Raw genomic sequence first — 23,043 nt, forward strand, 5'->3', positions numbered from 1 at the left:
GGAGGCACAGAATGGTCTTTCCTAATCTAGACCATCATCAAACTCCGCAGGGGAACTTCCCAAGCACAGATGTAGTTCTAGAACGGCGGTAGCAACACTGGCTGAGCAGGATTATGTAACAGGGTGATAGTGGAAGCACGGAACACGGAAAGCAAGCTGCTCACATTTTGGAATCCAGACACGCTCCCCAACTCAGTTTTTAAGCAGTGACAGCAACAGTTTTTTCTTCTTTTGGGATAAAGGTTTTACATAATTCAATATCAGATGACCATTGTAAGCCCCCCTGTCACTGTGAAATGGTTTGTCTCAAACCACTAACTGCCACTTTTGCTGGATAGCTTGGATAGTTAAAGGAAGCTGAAAAATATCAGATTTACTGGCTGGAACACCAGGTTAAAAGAAAAGCAAAAAAAGCTTAAAAGAAAACTAAAGCCGCCACCACATCTAAGTATTGGTAAACTGCAGTACATTACATTTTTGTTCTGGGGTTTATTGCCATTTAAACTAGGAAAACAGAAACACAAAATTCACTGTGTTGTCATAGAAAAATCACATTCTAGCGGTCATTTCAGCTGTCAAAATCAGGCCCCCAACTTTCAGAGATGAAAAAGGAGGGGCAACTTTTCAGTTCCATGGAGGGACAGTCCACCAAATAAGGGACAGCTTTTGTGTGCAGTTTGCAAAAAAAAAAAAAAAAAAAAAAAATAGCTATATTAACAAGTTACTGCGGCGTGTTGTCTAAATATAAAATCACAGCCCCCCGCCTGCAATCAGTAATGAAGACCATAGAACTCAGAGGCTGGAAGCAGGTCAAGGCATTTGGGGATCTGTAATGAAGACAGGATTAAAAACCGCTTGACGCACATCTGACCTAAGTAACTTTTCCTGTACTGGAAATGAGAGTCTGCCACAAACATTAGAGGTGAATTTCTGAGCACAGCAGTGTAATAACATCATAGCTTCAATGGTTCTAAAACAGGTAATGAAGCATGTCTCATCCACACAATAGAAACTTGCAGCTTCATTTTATTCAAGCACCACTTATTATTGTCTGGTTGCTGTCTGATTTTCTTCAGAAAAACCTAATTTCAGGAAAGAGCATTGGAAGCACCTTATATCAGATGCAAAATAAAAACGTCAACCCAACGGCTGAGAAACTGAGAATCTACCATGACTTAACATCTGCCTGTCAGGGTAGGCTGTGATCTGTAGTTCCTTACCCACTCAAGGGGCTGCTTGACAAATTCTGGTACATACAGTATTCACTAGCTGAAATATAAAGACAATTGGCTGCAAAGTATAAAGACAATATTCTGCAGCATTAGCAACTTATAGGGCTAAATGGTTAGCACTTCTGCCTGGAAGTACTGGGGTCGTCGGTTCGAATCCCAAAGACGGCACTACCTGCCTAGAGTTTGCAAGTTCTCCCTGTGGTTGCGTGGGTTTCCTCCAGTTACTCTGGCTTCCTCCCACATTCCAAAGACATGCTAGTAGGTTAACTGAATCCTGTCTAAATTGGCCCTAGTATGTATATGTATGAATGTGAGTTAGGGACAAATAGATGGTACTCTCCTTGAGGGTTAGGGACCGATGTAAATGTACAATATATATATGTGCTGCATAAACTGACAGCATTATACAAGTACATGTAATAAAGAAAATATTTCAATCCTACACATTGAATAAAAACAGCCGACATGTCCCCATGGTCTCATTAACATTTTAAAACACAACCTCATTTTTGTAAATTGTATTAATGGCAATCTGTTTTCTCATTATGCTTCTAAAGGATCTTGAAATATTTGAGTTCATTGAAAAATGTTCATACTTTTATTATCTTGGATAAAACTCATTTATTTCCACCACTATAAGCAGTATTTCTTAATAAGGGTAAGCATGTACGATTGGCAAAGATAGTACAGGTGTCTCAGACTTGTATGGATAGATGAGGTACCATTGTCCCAAAATGGAGGCCACAGACTCCTGCTGATCCCAAGTCATGAGTTAGGGTCCTCGTAGGACTAAAATGTGAAGTACTGAGGAAGACAGGTGCACGCTAATCAGTGCCTGCTGAGGCTTCTCCTGACCTCAGATATGATTTGAAGGACCCTGGAAGAGGATTGGAGTAGGGGGATAAATAATGTGCCTCACAAACACAGACATACATTAACAGTCATATAAAATACAATTTTATTAATACAGTTAAAAAAAATGTTAAAATATATTAAAAGCATTCCATATCCTTTTCCATATTTTCATTCACTAATATGAGGTATATACAAAAAGAAGCTAGGTTGATCGATGCATTTCAAATATAGAATTCAAACAATGTCTAGAATAGAAAATAACAAATAAATAATATATCACATTTGTATACCTAGCAACATTTACATGTTACAAGCCTCATCCCTTTTGTAATTGTGGTTCCTGATGAAACAATTCTATAATGAAATGTGTCTATCCACCAAGATTCATTTGTATATGCATCACGCTAGCGAATGAAAATTTTGAAAAGGGTATGGAATGTTTCTAATTTCTTCACATTATTAACTGTATTAATAAAATTGTATTTTTTTATGACTGTTAATGATGTCTGTTTTTGTGAGGCACATTATTTATCCCCGTACTCCAATCCTGTGACTCGGGCAGCAGAGGTTTATTTTTCCTTTATGATTAATATATAGGGGATATGCCTAATGGTTTTTTGTAAAGGTCTTCCATCCATTGTTATATTTAGGGTCCCTGTAAGACTTATTCACAATACCACTACAGGCAGACTACTGCTAAAGCTCCTGCTGATCCCTGCTATGACCTGGGGTACTAGGAAGACTCAAACAAGGGCGGACTGACCATTTGGAAACTCGGGCACTGCCAGAGGGTCGGTAGGGGGCCCCATGAGATGCCCCTGGTACCTTTTTCATAGGCTTTTTTGAGTTTGGGCAAGGACACAGAGGCCCCATGATCCCCTATTGCCCGGGGGCCCCATGAGTTGTCAGTCCGCCCCTAGACTCAAACATGCAATACCACAATAAGGAGACTTTACAAACCAATTCTGAACTTGCTGAGTGTCCTGCTAATCACTGCCATAAGTTAGGGTCCTTGGAAGACTAAAATGTGAAGTACCACTATATGGAAACTGCACACATTAATCCGGTGCTTGCTGGGGCTCCTGCTAATCCCTGCCATAAAATGGGGACCTTGGAAGACTCATTCCACACACTAAAGCTGGCCATATACTAATACATTTTTTTCCTTCATCCTGCAGGCTGAACAAAACATATCTAACAGATTCTACCACTGTCACTAAACAGTGCGGATTGTCGAATCTCCCACTGCAACCATGCACTCGCTGTTCAGCCAGAAATTTTCTTCCCATTCAATATGATGTATAGCTCTTGTAGGTGAGAAATGCAGAACTGAAAGTGGGTACCTGTCACAAAAAGGTAACAATTCCCAGAAAAAAAATATAAAAAAACCCACCAAAGTTGTTAGAGGAGATGGTGGATGGGGGTGAGAGGTTGTTTCATTTTTAAATGAAGGTCCACTTTAATCCAGTGCTATCCCTGTTATAACTAGGGGTGCTCTTTAAGGGTCACCCAACAAACAGCACATACTGTTCACAAATTTATGTCAAACAATCTTTAACCACCTGCCCTCCAGAGGATTTAACCCCCTTGCTGACCAGGACATTTTTTGTGATACGGCGCTGCATTACTTTAACTGACAATTGCGCAGTCATGCAATGCTGCACCCAAATGAAAATGAAATTTATGTCCTTTTCCCCACAAATTGAGCTTTCTTTTGGTGGTATTTGATCACCTCTGAGTTTTTTTTTAAATCTTTTTGCCGACAATTTTGAGAAAAAAAAAACAAAACAATTTTTTTTGACTTTTTGTTATAAAACACATCCAGTAAAATTTTTTTAAAAAAATCAAATTTTGTCATAAATTTAGGTCAAAATGTATTCTCCTATATGTCTTTGCTACAAAAAAAAAAAACAAAAAACCTCACAATATGTGTAAATTAATTGGTTTAGGTGAAGGTTATAGCGTCTACAAATGGCAGTATGTATACTGAAATTTTTTTTATACTAGTAATGGTGGCAATCAGCGACTTATGGTGGCACTGCGGGACTGGGGCAGGCATTCTGACACTGGGGGGGGGGGACTGACTAACTGCCACTGACATCCCCAGTGACACTAATACAGTGATCAGTGCTAATAAAAAGCACCGACACTGTACTAATGACGCTGGGCAGGAAGGGGTTAACATCTGGAGCAATCAAAGGGTTAACTGTGTGCTGTTTTACAAACTGTGCTGTGTGCGATTTACTGTGTAAGCATGCTGCTTTGTATTGCTCTACTATGCAAAGCAATACAAAGCAGCATGCTGGTGCTGACAGGGGAGAGATCTGTATTGTTTACATACAGACCTCTCCCCTGTCAGTGTTCCGCGACGATCGCCGGGTGCCGGTGAGGAATATCCAGCCAGGACATGTTGATCGACAGCTGTAGCTACCAACGGCGGTGTGGTTAGGATAAAGCGCAGACCCCCTACTCGGAATTACAAAATCACGTATATATACACACGTGATTTTGCGCAGCCCTGCTGCCCTGTAGCAGTATTTCTGCTATAGGATGGTCAGGAAGTGTTTAAGAACATTCAAGAGGGATGAGTATATAAGTGTCAATGTGGGGGGATGTTATATTAAACTGTCTAAAAGTCTGTTGTCTGAAATCTAAAGTTTACTTTTCAATTTACTCATGTTATGGACATTCTTTGATGGTATTGGTTCTACACCAATATGTGTCTCACCGGGGAACAATCGAAATTTGGACTGTACATAACTTCGTTCACATCATCACCTTCTTCACTAACATTCACTTTGTTAAAAGAGAAGCATGGCTAAAGCTTCTTTGGCCATACTTTTCTTGCAAGTCACAGGAGTGCACTTATTTGTGCTCTCCAGTGACCCAGAATCAGGCAGGATCACAGACAGGATCCACTCAAATGCTCAATTGGCAGCTGACACAGCTTCTCAGAGAGCGTCAAAGGCAGCTGCTCCCACCCATTTCCTAGGGCAGTGCTCCAGTGAGTGCTGGTTGGGCACAGCAAAGAGTGGTGATCGACAGTCACTGATCTCTGCCTAGAGCGGACCAAGAACTGAGTGATCAGTGGTCATGTAAGTGCTCAGTTATCAGGCTTAGAGCAAGCTGCAGCATCAGACTAATGCTAAAGCATGGAAGTGAGTATGTACATTGTTTAACTACCCAGGGGCGGACTGACCATTTGGAAACACGGGCACTGCCCGAGGGCCCGGGGTCAGTAGGGGGCCCCATGAGATGCCCCTGGTACCTTTTTCATAGGCTTTTTTGGGTTTGGCCAAGGACACAGGGGCCCCATGATCCCCTATTGCCCACGGGCCCCATGAGTTGCCAGTCTGCCCCTGTAACTACCCCAAATCCCTCCTTTAAATAGCCCAGGGGTGGGCAAACTTTTTGACTTGAGGGCCGCAATGGGTTCATATATTGGACCCGGGGGCCGGACCCATAGTAATTCATCCCCCATATAGTAATTCATCCCCCCTATAGTAATTCATCCCCCATATAGTAATTAATCCCCCATATAGTAATTAATCCCCCATATAGTAATTCATCCCCCCTATAGTAATTCATCCCCCATAGTAATTCATCCCCCATATAGTAATTCATCCCCCATATAGTAATTAATCCCCCATATAGTAATTCATCCCCCATATAGTAATTCATCCCCCCTATAGTAATTCATCCCCCCTATAGTAATTCATCCCCCATATAGTAATTCATCCCCCATATAGTAATTCATCCCTCATAGTAATTCATCCCCCCATAGTAATTAATCCCCCCATAGTAATTAATCCCCCATACAGTAATTCATCCCCCATAGTAATTCATCCCCCCATATAGTAATTCATCCCCCATATAGTAATTCATCCCCCATATAGTAATTCATTCCCCATATTGTGTCAATTCACTTACCTTTGCTCTGCGCGTTCCTCTCGCCGTGTTCCTGCGCCGTTCCGGTCTTCAGGGCGGACTGTGAGAGGAGCCTAGCTCCCCTCACGTTCGTCACGCTGCCCCGCCTACATCCTGACAGCCAATGTTTGCCACGCTCCGCGGGCCGGATTAAAAGGTCCGCCGGGCCGTAGTTTGCCCATTGCTGAAATAGCCTGTGCTTGTTTAGTAATTCAACCCCAATTCTATGATAGAGGCACTGCCAAATCAAATAAATGCAAACTATTTCACCATTTTAGGTAAAAATGCACTTTGCAAATGGAACATGCTCTATTCCTTTACTGAATCAACATCATTATATATAGTATAACAATGTTTTAAACATGATAGGCTATAACTAGCATAATGTTAGCCTTCCTAGCATTGTAGTTTCTCCAACCATTGGTATAGACTATGTTCATTATTATTTAGCCAAGATATATATATCAATGACAATGATTCCATTTGTATTCAGACTTGATGTAGTTAAGGTATAAAGGACTGTAAAGACTGACCAACCCTGAAAAAGAAGGACACTAAGACATGACCTCTAAGGTAACTTAAAAAAATGTAAATGTGTTATTTCTAATGTAAGATCAGTTTGGGCTGGTCAAAAAATAACCTGCTGTTTTGTTTCTTTTTTTTTAGTTTCTCCCTATTTACACAAGTTTTAACAATAGTTACACCTATCTGTAAACCCAACTTTTACAGTCCAGGAGACTCAAATGGAAAGATTTGCCAGCAGTAGCTTCTGCCCCATCTCCTCCCACAAGACTATATTGTAGGTGTGACTCTTTTTCATCAGGAATCTTCAAGACAGGTGTCACACTTTCCCACCTGGATTGCTCAATTTTTATTTTACCTATGTGATGTAAACTCCACTGAGGAAGAATGACATTATCACGACAAGGTGCTGTAATGGCCATGTCAATATAGCAGATATGGGAATTCTGATGGAGATATCTCATTATGGTAGTCCTTGGAAAATAAGAGGCCAGCATGGGAATCACCTTGCCAGTGTCTGTGCAAAGGAAGTTTTAAAGTTAGGAGGTGCTGGCCTTTTTGTACCTCCAGCTGTTATCTATTAGACTGACTGATAGTACACTTTTACTTAATCTCACCTGTTTTTGAGATGAGCCTCTACATCACAGCGCTGCATGGTGTCCTTGCATGCATTGGAAAAAGGACAGGAGACGACCAGTTTGTCCAGCAATTTGTGCACAAGGATGCTGGATTTCCTGCACAGTTTAAAGTGCAGCCTCTTTCGGTCCAGCGGACAGAAGTCCTTCTCTTGTAGGAAGTTTCTGAGGCACTTGTAGCAGAAAGTGTGGCCGCAGGGTGTGTCCAACGGCTGCAGCAATGGTTGAAGGCAAATGTGGCAAACCAGGTCATCGTCCACTTCATTCAGGTAATTATACAGGTGGTTCTCCCTTGTCCAGTGCTGCTGACCACACTCAAAGCAAAGGGGGTTCAATGACGAATCATCCTCTGCCACCACCAGTTCTTCAGTCGCCGTCCCCATACTGACCCCAGCTCTGATGCAACTCAACAATCCGCCACTCTCTTGGTCATTAGCACTACATAGAAAAAAGGATCATGGTCACTTGTCTTCCTAGGAATAAGAAAATAGATTTTCAGATCAGAAAGAGGAACACATTATCATTGGAACACAGGAAAAAAGAACTGGAACAGACCGCTGGGAACTTGGTGAAATGGGTCACACTGAAAGACATTTTTAGATATGCAAGTGCATGCAGTAATTACAGTGCACAGTCACGTTTGAATATATTTTATGCGCGTGTCTAAATTCATACTGTTGTACTGGAAAATCCCTTCACACTGAAATCTTAGTTTTACAGTGTAAACTTCATCTTTTGCTATAATGGAATAGGTTCACTTGGGTGCAGGTTGTAGTTTAGAATGTTATCAAGTCCTCTATCTGGCTCTAATATAGCAGAAGAGCCACAAATTTCAGACTTCAAACACATGGGGCTTATTCAAATCAGAGCAATTGTTCCGTAGGACAGAATGGGGCCACAAGCATATATTTTTTAGTTTTGCTAGAGGCTTTATGAAAGGCTGGAAGGTCCTGCTTAGAACGGAATCAGGGCTGAAGAGAACAAATATTTATCCAGATGTGTTGCATTTGGGGCGGGTGGGGGGTGTTTGGGCAAGTAGTTAAACAATTCTACTTTTGGTCCCTTAAAAGTGTCCGTCCATGAAATAAACCTTCTTTATGTTGAATAACCATACACTAAAGCAGCCCATAGACATAAGAATGCCTGGGAGACAATCCCATCAATCTCGCAGCCCTGATCCCTTGCAGTTCATCTTGCTTACGTAAAAGCAAAGTTCCAGTGAGTGAAGCATTGGTGTGCTGGTGACTACTACTTTCTCATGCTCTTTGATGGTGTAATCTGTTCAGTCACAACATTACACATGTTTGGGTCTAAATGCTTTCAGGTTTCCACTTTGGTTACCCTCTTACTGTATGCTGGCAGTTAGATACCGGACCTCCAACAGTTCTTAGTGGGAGCATAAATAAGGAAGGTTAGAAAACCTGTCCTGATGACTATTCTTCCACAAGACAAAGCAGTATCATCCTGTGCCCTTCACCTCCTACCCTCCCCTTTCTATTACAGTAAATGTGTTAGGTCAGCTGAGCCCACTATAAAGGCTTATGAAGTGCCACTCAATGCTCAAGAGATATTATGACATGAGGACATCCTGACTATGTCCACATGTCCCACTAATGTCTATAGCCAGCCAAGATCTACAACCAAACACTGTACAAGTCAGAATTCTAGAACTGAGCCTAAGTTCTTCAAACATAGAAAGCAGAATATTAATAGGATTCGTCTTGTTTTTTCCCCTTAACAATTTTTCACCAAGTTACAAATGACAAGCAAGTGTTAGTGATTTCAGCATGTTAGTCACACATTCTGTGCTACTCAACATCTCACTGCATCCAATTTACCATGGTGTTATAAATGCAGATACAGACAAAAGCTGTAGCTTTTGTCGTTAAAACTAATCTATTTGCATTTTTAAAAGGAAATATAAATTCACTTGGGAGACTGTTGTGTGTTATTACCCCCATTACTGAAGAAAGATAACAAACTGATATTAAACACCGTGCAAGAAAGGAATTATTGCTGGCTATACTGCAAAATCTATACGTGGCTGCAATTCTATTCCACAGATGTCATGAGGTCATCATATTTTATAAAAACAGCTTTTGTGTAATAATAATTGGATATTGCTACATAAACACAGAGGGACTGTGCAGCAGTGGAAGGCTGGTTACATCTGGTTCTGTAAAGAGCAACATGATGTAAAACACTGACTGGGCAAAAGTATGGGTTTTCTTAAGGGTCCGTTCACAATATAGAGTTGTGGTTACAAATCTGCACGTTACCGCAACATTTGCCAACGCACACTCCATGCATTAATTTTGAATGGCACCCCAAACACCTTGCCAGCAGTTGTGCATTGCTACATGCAATTTGTCCCCTGGGGGATTATAGTAGAAGAACAACCTAACTATAACTATTCTTTAAAATGTTGCCTCCCACCCTCCTGCTACCTATCCTGCATAAAGAGATCTGTCCTGTGTACATACCTTTTTTTATTCTGCTTCAGTCCATTCATGTGATCCCACAGCACCAGGCTCCCTGTGACACTGACGCTAGGTTAACATCTGTGCACAGAGAAATGCGGACCCGCGGGCAGATGCCTTAAGTTCTAATGGCACGCTGCACGCACTGGAAAACACAACCGTACTGGGAACCGAGGTTCCCGTGCGGGCTTCGTTTTCCAAAGAAGTGCAGGGACTTCTTCCCTGCGTGTCACGGGCACGGGAGTCCATTCAAATGAATGGGCTTTCATGCCAGTGCAAAACGTGGCCCACGCGGCCGCATATTTGTGAACCGGGGGTGAGCGGCTGCTGCAGGGGAGAGTGTGGAGTGCCAAGTGCTCCTTGACCCCCGGTTCACATATATGAGGCCGTGCGGGCCACGTTTTGCACGGGCACGAGAGCCCATTCATTTGAATGGACTCCTGTGAAACGCAGGGAAGAAGTCTCTGCACTTCTTTTAAAAAGGCAGCCCACACAGGAACCTCAGTTCCCAGTAAGGTTGCGTTTCTCAGTGCGGGCTGCGTGCCATTACAATTAATGGCACCCGCCCACAGGTCCGCATTTCTCTGTGCGGGTGTTGCGGCTGCACAGATTTTTGTGCGGATCCGCAGCAGAACCACCTGCACAGATGTGAACCTAGGGTGACACAGAGCTGCAGAATAAATGTGACAGGACCAGGGCAGGTTGAAACTAGGGAAATAAATGTCTTTTTATACAAGTTAGGCAGAATTGGTGGTTGTGGTGGAAGGTTGGTACATTTTCATCAAAAGTTCTAGTTAGGCTTTTCTTCCACTTTAAATAAAATTTAAACCTTTTTTTTGTCCTAGTTTTTTTTTTTACTTCTGAAGTGCAGATGAAGCCATTTAACAGGTTTAAGTTGCTAAAGCAACCAGTTCCCCTTTACATAGTTATCAACTGTCCCCGATTTTCTAGACAATTCTAGATTTTGTAGACTTGTCCCTGAAAACATGTCTGATTTTTGAGAGATTAACGTGTTCATATGATTTTGCCTTTTTAGGATTAAATTAATAATCTAATAACTACCGAAAAAACTAGATTTTACTATAAATTGAGAGTATAGCATTATATTGCATTGATCTCCTCTAACACAACATGGCACGTACCTAGCTGAAGTACCCAACTTGTTATCAATCATGATTTTGTACAAAATCATTTGTAATAATTTTAAAACTAATAGTGATTAGGTTTAATAACGACTTGCATAAAACTACAGATAAAGTTGAACTACATGAATCTACTACAAAAATCAGCAAGCAGTATGAGTTTGGTATATACTGCCGTCATGTCACATGATCCTGAACTGTCACTAGCTGAGCTGTGTTTTCACCCATGCTTGTTGTACTAGAGCCTGCTGATCAGTTATTCCAGCAGCACCAGGATTTGATGTGAGGTTTGGATCACACTACAGCTCGGGGTCGTGGTGGTGAGTCTCGCACTGCTGTACGCTGTGATCCCATACTAGACATGGACATTATCTAACCCGCACCAACATTTAGCTGACAGCTCAACATTATCTGACAGGAGGCATGCAAGTAAGCAGTTATTACAATCAGAGTTAAGCTGACTTGCAGGCATTACCTATGTTTACATTCACTTGGGAAATGTTGTTGATACCCATCATTTGGCGTTAATTCACTAATCACCTCTGCTCTTGTCTAATGTATGTGTAATGTGATAAAGTTACTAAGACACTAATGCACATGAGAGTCTTAGTCCTGGTCCAATTAAAGCACAGCTATTTGTCATCCTGTCTAATGTGAAGCACTGTAGAGCCCTGCACAAGGTACCTGCACGACACATACTTTTTTAAAGAAGGCACTTCATTGCTACATACTGGTTTACATGAGAACTTTTAGTTTTCTTTTTTTAACTCATATTATTATGAACTTGATATCTTGTAATATGATTCTGTCAGTTTGAACCGCTTTCATTTTGGGCAACTCTATTCCATCTCAGCATGGTATCTGTAGATGGGACCCCTGCTGAGTCGGTTCAGAGTGGAAATGGATGGCACATATGGGACATTTGTGTCCATTCTGATTCTGTCCCATTTTTCCTCCATCTTGTGATGGAGGGCATGACTCCATTATGGATAGCAGGAGCACTTTGCAGATGTATGTAATGAAAGCAGTTATTTATATGACTAAGAGCTCTAGAGAAACTCTGTCTGGAGCTGTCAGGGTTGCATGATAGAAAACTTGTTACAGCTATCCGCAATCTGCTCCTGTTGTCAGTATCTGCAGGAGGCTTTGCAGGTAGCTGAAGCAGCGACAGGGGCCACAGTTCATAGGATCCCTGAAACACTCACAAAAATGTCAGATTCTTGCAAGGAATGTAATTGAAAAGGTAAAGCAGAACTGTTGCTACGTTATGGACATTCAAATATTTGAAAACCTCCCAAAATTCAAATATTTATATATTCTTACTAAACAGTATATGAGCTTTAAAACAAACCCTCACTGACCTCTGTAGCTGCAGGCACTATGGTGTAATTCATACTCACAGTTTACAGCAGAAAGTATTTTTTTAGCAACTCAGCTCACCCACCAAGTAGTGACTTGACAGCCTTCTAATCTCTATTGAAAACACAGAGCAGATGCGCGGGAAAAAGGGGAGAGCAGAGTGCCAAGATCTGATTTAAAGCACTATTAAACTCAAAACAAAAATGCAGTCCACTCTGGATGAAGGAGCACAGGAGCACCTTTGGTCATTATTAATCTGGGGGGAGATGAGTGTTAGATGTGCTAGCAGATTTGCATACACCAACAAATTGAAGCTGGACTCCAGCTAACACCTTATAAGCAGTCATAGAAAAGTTTTTTTTTCCCTTTATGAAATCTTTGAGATAAAGGTTTTACATAAATAAATAAAAGCTAATCATTATAAGCACTTCTGTCAGTGGTCAGTGGGTAGTCTCATCACTAATTGCTACATCTGCTGAATAGCTTGGTCTATTGAAAAAAAAGGTGATCTCCAGGTGAAAAAGGAAAGAAAGCCTAAAAAGAAAATGAATGCAGCCATCAGATCTAAGAATTGGTAAGCCACAATATAATAAATGTTTACTTTTTAAGTTTAATACCGCTTTAACTTCATTGCTTCTCATGTGAAATTTACAGATACAGATATTAGTGAGGATTTATTTTAAATACAGTTAGTCTGGCTGAAAAAAGACAAAAGTCCATCCAGTTCAACCATTAAAAAAAAATGAAGTTATAATCCTATACCCACAGTTGATCCAAAAGGAAGGCAAAAAACTCAGCAAAGCATGGTCCAATTTGCTCCTGCAGGGAAAAAAAAATTCCTTCCGGATTTCCTGAGAGGCAATCGGATATTCCCTGGATCACTTTACCTATAAATGTTAGTATCCAGTTATATTCTGTGTATCCAGGAAAGAATCCAGGCCTTTTAAAGCAATTCACTGAGCTGGCCAGAACCAACTCTTGAGGGAGTCTATTACACACTTTCACAGCTTTCACTGTGAAGAAACCTTTCCATGTTTGAAGATTACATTTCTTTTCCTCCAGACGTAAAGAGTGCCCCCTTGTCCTCTGTGATGACCTCAGGGTGAATAACTCTACACCTCGAGTTCACTACATGAACCACTGATGTATTTATACATGTTGATCATATCCCCCCTTAATCTCCTCTTCTCAAGAGAGAATAAATTCAGTTCCTCTAATCTTTCCTCATAGCTGATCTCCTCCGTGCCTCTTATCAGTTTGGTTGCCCTTCTCTGTACTTTCTCCAGTTCCCCAATGTTCTTTTTGTGAATTGGTGCCCAAAACTGAACTACATATTCCAGATGAGGTCTTACTAATGATTTGTACAAGGGTAAAATGATACATAAATCTTATGTAATGTGTGTGCTAGGAATATTAAAATTGTCTAGTGCTGACCGGTAGAGTTCCCTACATTACAAAACTGGCTGCATAGTATTACAAATCTTCCTGAGGATAAAACAGCTCATACATTTATTTCAATGGTGTATGCGTTTGCTTGGGGGAGTGGGTATTGGCAATAGCAATTTTTACTGCTATCCAAAGTTGGACTTTAAGCATTCTTTGGTGTTTCCACCATTTAGTTCACCATGCTATATACTCAGAGAAGGTGTGAGATGAGTTCACTTAGGTCTTATAAGAACTAATGTGCACAGCCACCAGAGAAATACTATTAGCCTGGCAACCTATTGTAAAGTACATCAAAAAATGCTAAGGGAAATTGTGCATCAAAATGCAATCAAAAACCTATTTCGCAGAAAATCAAAATGCAAAATAGAATGTGCAAAAACTGTTCAAGGGGAGTAAATACCACCTAGCGATGTAAAAAATGGCAATTTCCCTCACATCTTTTATTTTGGTGAAGTGTGTTCCTATGGTGACTGGCGAGGCCACACATTAATAACAGTTTACATCTGCACTTCAAGGTCACTTGTTGAATTCCACATCCTGATAAGAGTCACAGAGTACATGAATAATGATTTTTTTTTCTCCTCATTACCAAGGTCACCGATTTGAAAGTCACAATTATCCACAGCATGCAGCATGTACAGCATGGGCTCCGGGGCTTATTTATATTCTACTGGCACCCTGTTGTCAGTATGTCCCAGACACCTCAATATCACTGGGTGAGACACAGCTATCTGCAAAGGATTCTGGGATTGTCTAACAAGATAAAGTCATTGCATGAAATGATCTCTTCAAGGTTTCCTGCATGAAAAATACATGTCACAACCTGAAAGAGATGCAAATAATTCCAAGACATGAATGGCAATGACATGAGGATATTTTTGTGTAAATGTATTACTCCATCATTTTGTTCCTTTCTGCTAAAACTGATATTACCAGACAAAGCAACAATTACCTTTGCTTTTAACACCAGTCTTGTTTCCTTACGTCTATATACAGGTTCTTAGTAAGAAGGGTTTAGACCGAGCTTGCTGAAATGTGGGAATATCGGCTCAGCAATATTGACGTCTACCTCTACACAGCTCCCCTACCAATAGCTGGTGGAGTGGAGCCACCAAGTGTTTTCACCCATCCCCTTCAAGGTCTGCCTCGTTCCGCGATGTACCATAGCAGATGTAGGCTGTGCACTACTCTGCAGCTGGCATGAAAACGCCATACCACATCCATCCAGCACTGTCACCACTGATGAGACTCTTCTATATCCACAATCAACCTACAGTCTCATGAGCCTACCACCAGGCAATGTCTGTTGGCACAAGGCTCAAAAGGAACTGTAGTTTTATGAGGTCATCTGTATCATTGGGAAATGATGTAGACACCTTCTTGTATCCTCCTTCCCTTCCTCCCAACAAAGGAACATTTCTTCAGTCCCTATAATGAGGTCACAAGGTAAAAAAGTTTTTGCTTGAATACAAGTAATTTGAACCCTTAAAATAACTAAAAACAATACAATACAGTATATCCACTCTCTAATGATGTGAAACACCATCTAGAGACCTTATGATCTTTGCTTAGGATTTAAGTCACCTTTGGGAGACCCCAAAGGTAGTACAAAAGGCAAAAATCAAAAATGACATACAGTATATGATGCAGTCTGTCACTAGAATTACCATAGTCCTTGTTTTTGAAGTCCCCCTTGTAATAGATTTTTAACCTGTTATTTCTACTGCTATTTTTCAACTTCCTTTAAAGCGGTAACAAACCACAATAAAAAAAAAAAAAAAAAACAATGGGCTCCTGCAGGTTTAGGTCATAATGTATTAGTATGCATGGCATACTAGTACATTATGACAGACTTACCTTTACACAGAGCCCTCCAGTGCAGTGCTGTCACAGCTCCCCAACACTCATCTTCACCCGGTCTTCCTTTCAGGTTTCCACAATGACGTCACTCCCACGTATGCAGGCAGGATCCCTCGGCTACGGCACAGATCTCTGAAGGTCCAGCATGATATGTTGTCCCTTCAGTGTGCATGCACGGGTGAAATCACCGGCTGCATGTTATGTGAATATCGCCTTAGTACAAGTTTAGGAAATGTTCACTGTTCTTACAGGTAAGCTTTATTATAGCCTTACCTGTAGGTACAAGTTCTAAAGTGGACTTTACTTCCAATTTAACAGACCATGCTATAAAAGCAAAAGTGGCCGATAGAGGGTTGAGGCAAACAATGTAACACTGAAAGGGGAGCTTACAATGGTCAACTTTGTTCATTTAGGTAAAATCTTTATCTAGAAAAGGAAAAAAAAAATCTGTAAAGGCCTAAAAAGTGTTAGCTGGAGTTCAGTTTTAATCTGTAAGTGCCTTATATCCATCTAATAGTCCATCTGATACTAGCCTCTCTAAACAGTGCTTCTGTTTATAGGGGTCTCCATTGCTCTTCCATAGATAAAGAAGCCACTCTAAGAAAGGAAGTGTTTTACTGATCGGATCAGGGAGTGAAAATAAAGCAAAATTGAAGACTGCTAATCTGCTAACCACATTGAAGGACTGCTAATCTGCAATATATTCAATTTTTGTTTTTGGGTTTCAATACGCTTTAAAAATTTAGTTCACAGCAAAACGGAGTCAATTTTGAAAATTTAAATAGCAATTTTGTGATATGGTAATGACAGGTCGGCTGACTTACTTATTGATGTCCCGTTTATATAAACTCATGGTAAATCTCTAGTGACAGCTGTCTATCACTGGGCCCTGCTCAGAGCTCTTGTATTACTTCTGCATTTTAATCGGATCTTTTTTCTATTTTCTCATAGTTTATAAGACACGGCTTTACTGCTATATATTTCCGCTGAAGTTGGCAGTACCACGTTATTCTTGAATCATCCAGCAGCCAGATGTCAAGAAAATTGTTTCCCAGCTGATTACATAACATAAAACTCTACTTTTGCACTGCACTCCATGATAGACAAGTAAATCCCTCCATACTTATGTAAGCTCAGTCCACATGCAGGAAATAGCAGCACGGGTACACGAGCAATAGGATTTCAGTGCACGGGTTTTTGTGGCGTTATCTCATTATAAACACTTTGGACCTGCATTTTGTAAGATTGCGTTCATGCAAGAAATATATACAGCAGAACTACCTTATATCCATCATTCCTTTACAGTTAGCTTCTGGAACTTTTGTTAAGAAACTGCCGATTACATTACTTCATACAAGTCTTACTACCGGCATAATGTAAAAGACTTTACTAAAGTCAAGCTATAATGTGTTCGATGCGTTCATAAGAAGGTAATATGCTCACACTAGCATGTATATTGAAATTAAAGTGCACTTGTCATTAGAGAAATAGGTGGGCATTGCTTGCCATCTTTCAAAGATTCTTCTTGAATGATTGTCTCCAGCTTCAACACTGAGTCTTTGACCTGGAACAAGTAAGCAGCCAATGAACGTTGGAGAAAAAACTTAGGATTTTTCTTCATCTCTATACTTGTTTTGGTTAGCAACTCAGAGAGGGACAAAGTCAAGGGATACACACGACCGCCCTGTAACTAGCAGATTCAGAAGGACAAGTCAGCAATTGCCTATTTCTCGTTTCAGGTATACGTTGAAGCACACCTAGGCCTTAAATCAATAATAGTTTGGCTGCCTAACAGAAACAATTGAGTACTGTCCGTGATACTTTTTTTATTTGCACTAACATACAATTTTGAGGACAAGCTTTTGGGGTATGTCCGCTTCTTCAAAGTCCAAACAGTACTATTACAAATCACAAAGTTTAAGCAGAATGTTAGAAGGGATTGAGAAAAAAAAAAAAAGGCTACAGATAAGATACATCAAGAGCGAGGGGGGGGGGGGGGGGTACTACACTCACACAGAGGGGGTCAAGCTTAAGCTAATAGATAGTCATAAAGCTGTCGGATAATGGTTGAGGAATGCCATGTCCAAGTTAAGGCCGTTATCTTTTGTGTCAAATAGAATTATCATTCCTAGTTCAAATGTTTTTCTTTCCTGGATCGATTTGAATTATCCTTTCAGAACCAAAACAATGAGGTCTTCCACATTGTGGCCTGGTTGTGTGAAATGGTGTCCTACAGGTGTGCAGAGGTCATCTTCTTTATGTTCCTTGATGGTATGTCTGTGCAAATTCATCCTTGTTTGCAACTTCTGTCCTGTTTCGCCAACATAAGATCCTTTGCTACACTTTCTGCACTGGATAAGGTACACAACATTACTGGAGGTGCAGCTGTATGATCCGGATGATCTCGCTGCCTAACAGGAATTCATTAGTACAGTTTAATGTGACAAGAACAATCCAATAAAAAACATTTTCTTCTAGCAGATAACTCAATAAAAATCAGTAGAGCACTTCCGCCCACGTGACCGTACCTAGGCACCATCTTCAATCCTCACAGGAGCCTATCAGGGCTACAGCATCATCAGAAGCATTTCCAGCCCACTCCTACTCCTGATCACTGGATCAGGTGTAAAACACAAAACCCATTGCACAGAGCAGGTAAGTAGAACATGTTTTAAGGTTCTAGTGCAGTGTTGCTGAATAAAGGGAGATTTGAAGAAGTGGTATGGGCAACAAAATCAGTTCTTCCTCCAGACATGCTTACCTCTTGAGGTCTACTGCTGTATTTCCTGGTTAAACATACACATAAAATGAAAGCCTTACCAGCTACAAAGTGCTAATAATATAAGATGTGAGAAGAACAGTGAACGTGTGACAGCACTCACAGAATTATTCTCAAACATTAAAATGAATATTTTAAAGGAAAGGTGTGATCACCATAATGTATCCAAATGTCACCGTTCTGTGTCGCCTGCACTGGGATCAAAGTGTAGAAATGCTGCGTCTCTTATTTTTTTTTTTAACAAATATGGTTAAAAGCTGTTCAGAACTGCATTACATAACGCCCTGCAGGATAATTCCCATTGCTTAACATATAGCTCAGAGACTAGCAGAAAGTGTGAATTGTGAGAAAACTGCTTTTAAATATTTACTGAACTCTCAGATGTAACTAGAGATAACAGAGCACCGTAGAAAAAAACTGAAGTCTTTGCTTTCAAAGCAAACAGTTTTAAAAAGATAATATGAAAGAATATCAGCTGCACTCCTCTTGGCTCCTCTTACCGTATTATTTAATAGTCAATAAGCTGATTGCATACAGCAACATCCACACACAAGCACCAACCTTCCTTCATGTGTTTCACCACGCCTGGCTTGCTCACAAGGATAGGAAGCGTTCTTGACCTATCCTTGTAAGCAAACCAGGAAACCAGGATTGATGAAACTCATCAAGGAAGGTTGGTTCTTTGGTGGAGACTTTGCTGTATGCAGTCAGCTTATCAACTAATAAATAAAATGGTAAGAAGAGCGCAGCTGATATTCTTTCATATTTTCAATGGAGAGTGGAGACAGACTCTAGTGCCCAGCACCCAGATTGTCGATGTATAAGGCCCCATGTACACGAGTCACTTCTGAACGATGGAAACTGTTGGAAAACGTAGGTTCAAAAACGTCTGTTTAGTCGTGTTTGCATAACGCGTTTATGCGTGTTTATGTATAGAAGCGTTTTTTAAAGAGAAGCACAGGAGAACCTCCCAAATGCCCAGAATGCATGGAAAAGTGGTAAATTATTAACTATTTCAGACTGTTTCAAAGTAATACAGAGAGCAGAAGCAGACACAGTAGTATGTGTTGAAATTAGCTTAGGTGTGAGTTGTTAATTAACGTTTCCAAGGGTGGGAAGGTGTCTGCTGGAGTCATTCATTAAGGCCACCTGGAAGGGGGTCTTTATGAGGAATTTGAGGTGTGAATGGTCATTAACATATCTTTTGTTTCCAAGGGTGGGAGAGGTCTGAGGTGTGAATTGGTCATTACAATGTGTGACAAGATTGGTAGGAACATCCTGTTTTCAGTGTTTTGTCCATTTGAGTACCTTGAAAAAGCTTTGCATGCATTTTTCATGATGAAAAAAGGCTGTGGACAGCATTGGAAACTGGAAGAGTTAAAAAAATAAAAATTCAGACGCAAACGCTTATAAACGTGATTTGCCGCGTTTAGCGCTTGAAACGCTGATAAAATTGACTGCTGAACGCAAGTTTTCTGCATTCAAAAAAACTACCGTATTTTCCAGCGTATAAGACGACTGGGCGTATAAGACGATCCCCCTACTTTTCCTGTTAAAATGTAGTGTTTGGGCTATACTCGCCGTATAAGACTACCCCTCTTCCAATGCACACCAGTGGGAAGAATCGTGCCCCATCATTAGTATCAGTGGGAGGAATAGTGCCCAGTCATTGGTGTCAGTGGCAGGAATAGCACCCCATCATTGGTGTCAGTGGGAGGAATAGCACCCCATCATTGGTGTCAGTGGGAGGAATAGCGTCCCATCATTTGTGTCAGTGGGAGGAATAGCGTCCCATCATTTGTGTCAGTGGGAGGAATAGCACCCCATCATTGGTGTCAGTGGGAGGAATAGAGTCCCATCATTGGTGTCAGTGGGAGGAATAGCACCCCATCATTGGTGTCAGTGGGAGGAATAGCACCCCATCATTGGCGTCAGTGGGAGGAATAGTGCCCCATCATTGGTGTCAGTGGGAGGAATAGTGTCCCATCATTGGTGTCAGTGGGAGGAATAGCACCCCATCATTGGTGTCAGTGGGAGGAATAGTGTCCCATCATTGGTGTCAGTGGGAGGAATAGCACCCCATCATTGGTGTCAGTGGGAGGAATAGCACCCCATCATTGGCGTCAGTGGGAGGAATAGTGCCCCATCATTGGCGTCAGTGTGAGGAATCGTGCCCCATCATTGGTGTCAGTGGGAGGAATAGTGTCCCATCAGTGGTGTCAGTGGGGGGTGGAATAGTTCCCCATCATTGGTGTCAGTGGGGGGGGGGAATAGTGACCCATCGTTGGTGTCGGTGGGGGGGAGGAAAAGTGCCCCATTGTCGGTGTCAGTGGGAGGAATAATGCCCCATCATTGGTATCAGTGACACCAATGATGGGGCACTATTCCTCCCACTGACACTTGCTGACCCCTGTTCAGTATGGTGCTGCTGCAGCAAGCATATATGGTTGCAGCAGCACCTGTGCACGGCACACTTACCTTCACTTGATTTTCGCGGGGCCGCTCGGCTCCGCCTCCTCCCCGGTGATTGGCCGCCTGTGTGCCTTTCCTGAGCTACAGTTCTGGCGGCCAATCACCGGTGAGGAGGCGGAGCCGAGCAGCCACACGAATATCCAGTGGCCGAACTGAAGGAAGGAGCAGCTGCGCTTCCTGGACCGGATCGTCGTGGGACCGGAGCCAGGTAAGAAACAGAAGCCCCTGCCCACCCCTGTACTTAGGTTCACTTCTGTTGGAAGGGGGGGGGCGGCGGCGGCACCGCACCGCCCCCCTAAAAAGTGTCAGCATGCCGTATACCGGCGTATAAGACAACCCCCGACCTTTGAGAAGATTTTCAAGGGTCAAAAAGTCGTCTTATACGCCGGAAAATACGGTACTGCAAACTCAAATGCCTGTAAACGACGATGTGTACATGGACACATAGGAAAACATTAGGGAGAGTTCAGGGGCTGCTGGAAAAAAAACGCTGAACAGCTCCTAAATGTGAGTTTATCAGCTGCAGTGTACATGAGCCCTCAGAGAGGTCAGCCTTGCGTGGAGCTATGAATCTGTGCATTTTTAAAAAAGAGGTTGTACTTGTTTTAAGCTAGGCATAATACATTCGAGACCTATGAAATATTCACATGAAAGACCAATCGACAAACAGTAATGATATTCTGTATTAAAAGAAATCACTCATTAAATATGCACATGCAAAGTGGCCAGATAATAAAATCATGCTTCTTGGTACAAGAAAGGCACATGTTCATGAAGGTTCATGGTTGGGTCAGATTTTAAGTGACATTCATCTATGAAAAATCTTTTGTATAAACAAGCTTAGATGAATATACACTCTCCGGCCCCTTTATTATTAGGTACACCTGTTCAATTGCTTGGTAACACAAATTGCTAATCAGCCAATCACATGGAAGCAACTCAATGCATTTAAGCATCTAGACGTGGTGAAGACGACTTGCTGAAGTTCAAACCGAGCATCATAATGGGGAAGAAAGGGGATTTAAGTTACATTGAACGTGGCATAGTTGATGGTGCCAGACAGGCTGGTCTGAGTATTTCAAAAACTGTCAATCTACTGGTATTTTCACACACAACCATCTCAAGGGTTTACAGAGAACGGACTGAAAGTGACATCAACAAGGCATTTCCGTCCACACAACTTCCACTCACCGGACTTTTTTCAGAGGAGAATGGGTAGACTGGTTTTTGAAATCATAGAAAGGCAACATTAACTCAAATAACCATTCGTCACAACAAAAGTATGCAGAATACCATCTCTGAATGCACAACACGTCAAACCTAGAAGCAGATGGGCTACAGCAGCAGAAGACCACACCGGGTGCCTCTCCTATCAGCTAAGAACAGGAAACAGAGGCTACAATTCACACAGGCTCACCAAACAAGGACAATAGAAGACTGGAAAGATGTTGCCTGATCTGAGGAGTCTCGATTTCCCTAGAGTTGTGCGTGAAGATCCCAGTAGATCAGTAGTGTTTTAAATACTCAGACCAGCCCTTCTGGCTCTAACAACCATGCCATGTTCAAAGTCACTTAAATCCCCTTTCTTCCCCATTCTGATGCTTGGTTTGAACTCCAGCAAGTCATATTCACCATGTCTAGATGCCTAATTGCATGGAGTGGCTGCCATGTGATTGGCTGATTTGCAATGTGTGTTACCAAGCAATTGAATAGGTGTACCTAATAAAGTGGCCGGTGAGTGTATAGTGTGTTTGGTGTGAAATCATCCATTCTTTAAATTGTTATCTTAGGTTTACAGATGGGCCCTGGAGACAATCATAACAGGGCCTTTAGGCGGCAATACTGTACTGGTAGGAAAGTGCAATTTCTCCACACAACTGAGTGCAATGGCATTATTACTGAACTCCAAAGTTTTCCAAAAATAATCTGTGCCCCCTCCCCCCCAGCAAGATTCCGCTCACTTCCTCCCTATTGATCTCATAAAATGTGAGCAGAAATATCACAAATGGCGACATAGACAGCAATAAAGTTAGGCTGAGATTCTGGCCTTTCTGGACTTGATTAAAAGCAAAAACATTAGGTACCACTTAGCAGGTTCTGCACCATGTTAATGAAGGCAAAAATGGTACTGTTGTATGAGATGCCATGTAATCAGTGCCATTCTACCAGAGCCATGCAATGACTAATGCCATGGCATCATAGCTAGGCTGACACCATATTGCATATAATACCATGGTGGCACTGCCAGAAATATGCCAGTTGTCACAGTAAAGTTTATGCTATGCTGCCAATATAAAACAATGCTGTGTCCCCCACCACATCTCACAATTTTGA

The 23,043-nt window shown here is 41.5% G+C and overlaps 1 protein-coding gene across 2 annotated transcripts in view; it reads right to left on the reverse strand.

Annotated features, from left to right (window-relative positions):
* LNX2 (ligand of numb-protein X 2) overlaps positions 1-23,043 on the reverse strand; it is a 168,373-nt gene that overhangs the window by 84,805 nt on the left and 60,525 nt on the right. Inside the window, exon 2 of one of the 2 annotated variants that reach the window (XM_089685838.1) lies at positions 7,154-7,609. In XM_089685838.1, coding sequence (XP_089541964.1) covers positions 7,154-7,554 — 401 coding nt within the window. In that variant the 5' untranslated portion in view covers positions 7,555-7,609. Of the gene's footprint in view, positions 1-7,153; positions 7,645-23,043 lie in introns of both variants that reach the window. The other variant, XM_089685837.1, reaches the window with a different exon arrangement.

Source organism: Staurois parvus, unplaced genomic scaffold (assembly GCF_062004578.1).
Source record: "Staurois parvus isolate SC_StPar_1 unplaced genomic scaffold, SC_StPar_1.0 ptg000387l, whole genome shotgun sequence".
Classification (NCBI taxonomy): domain Eukaryota; kingdom Metazoa; phylum Chordata; class Amphibia; order Anura; family Ranidae; genus Staurois; species Staurois parvus.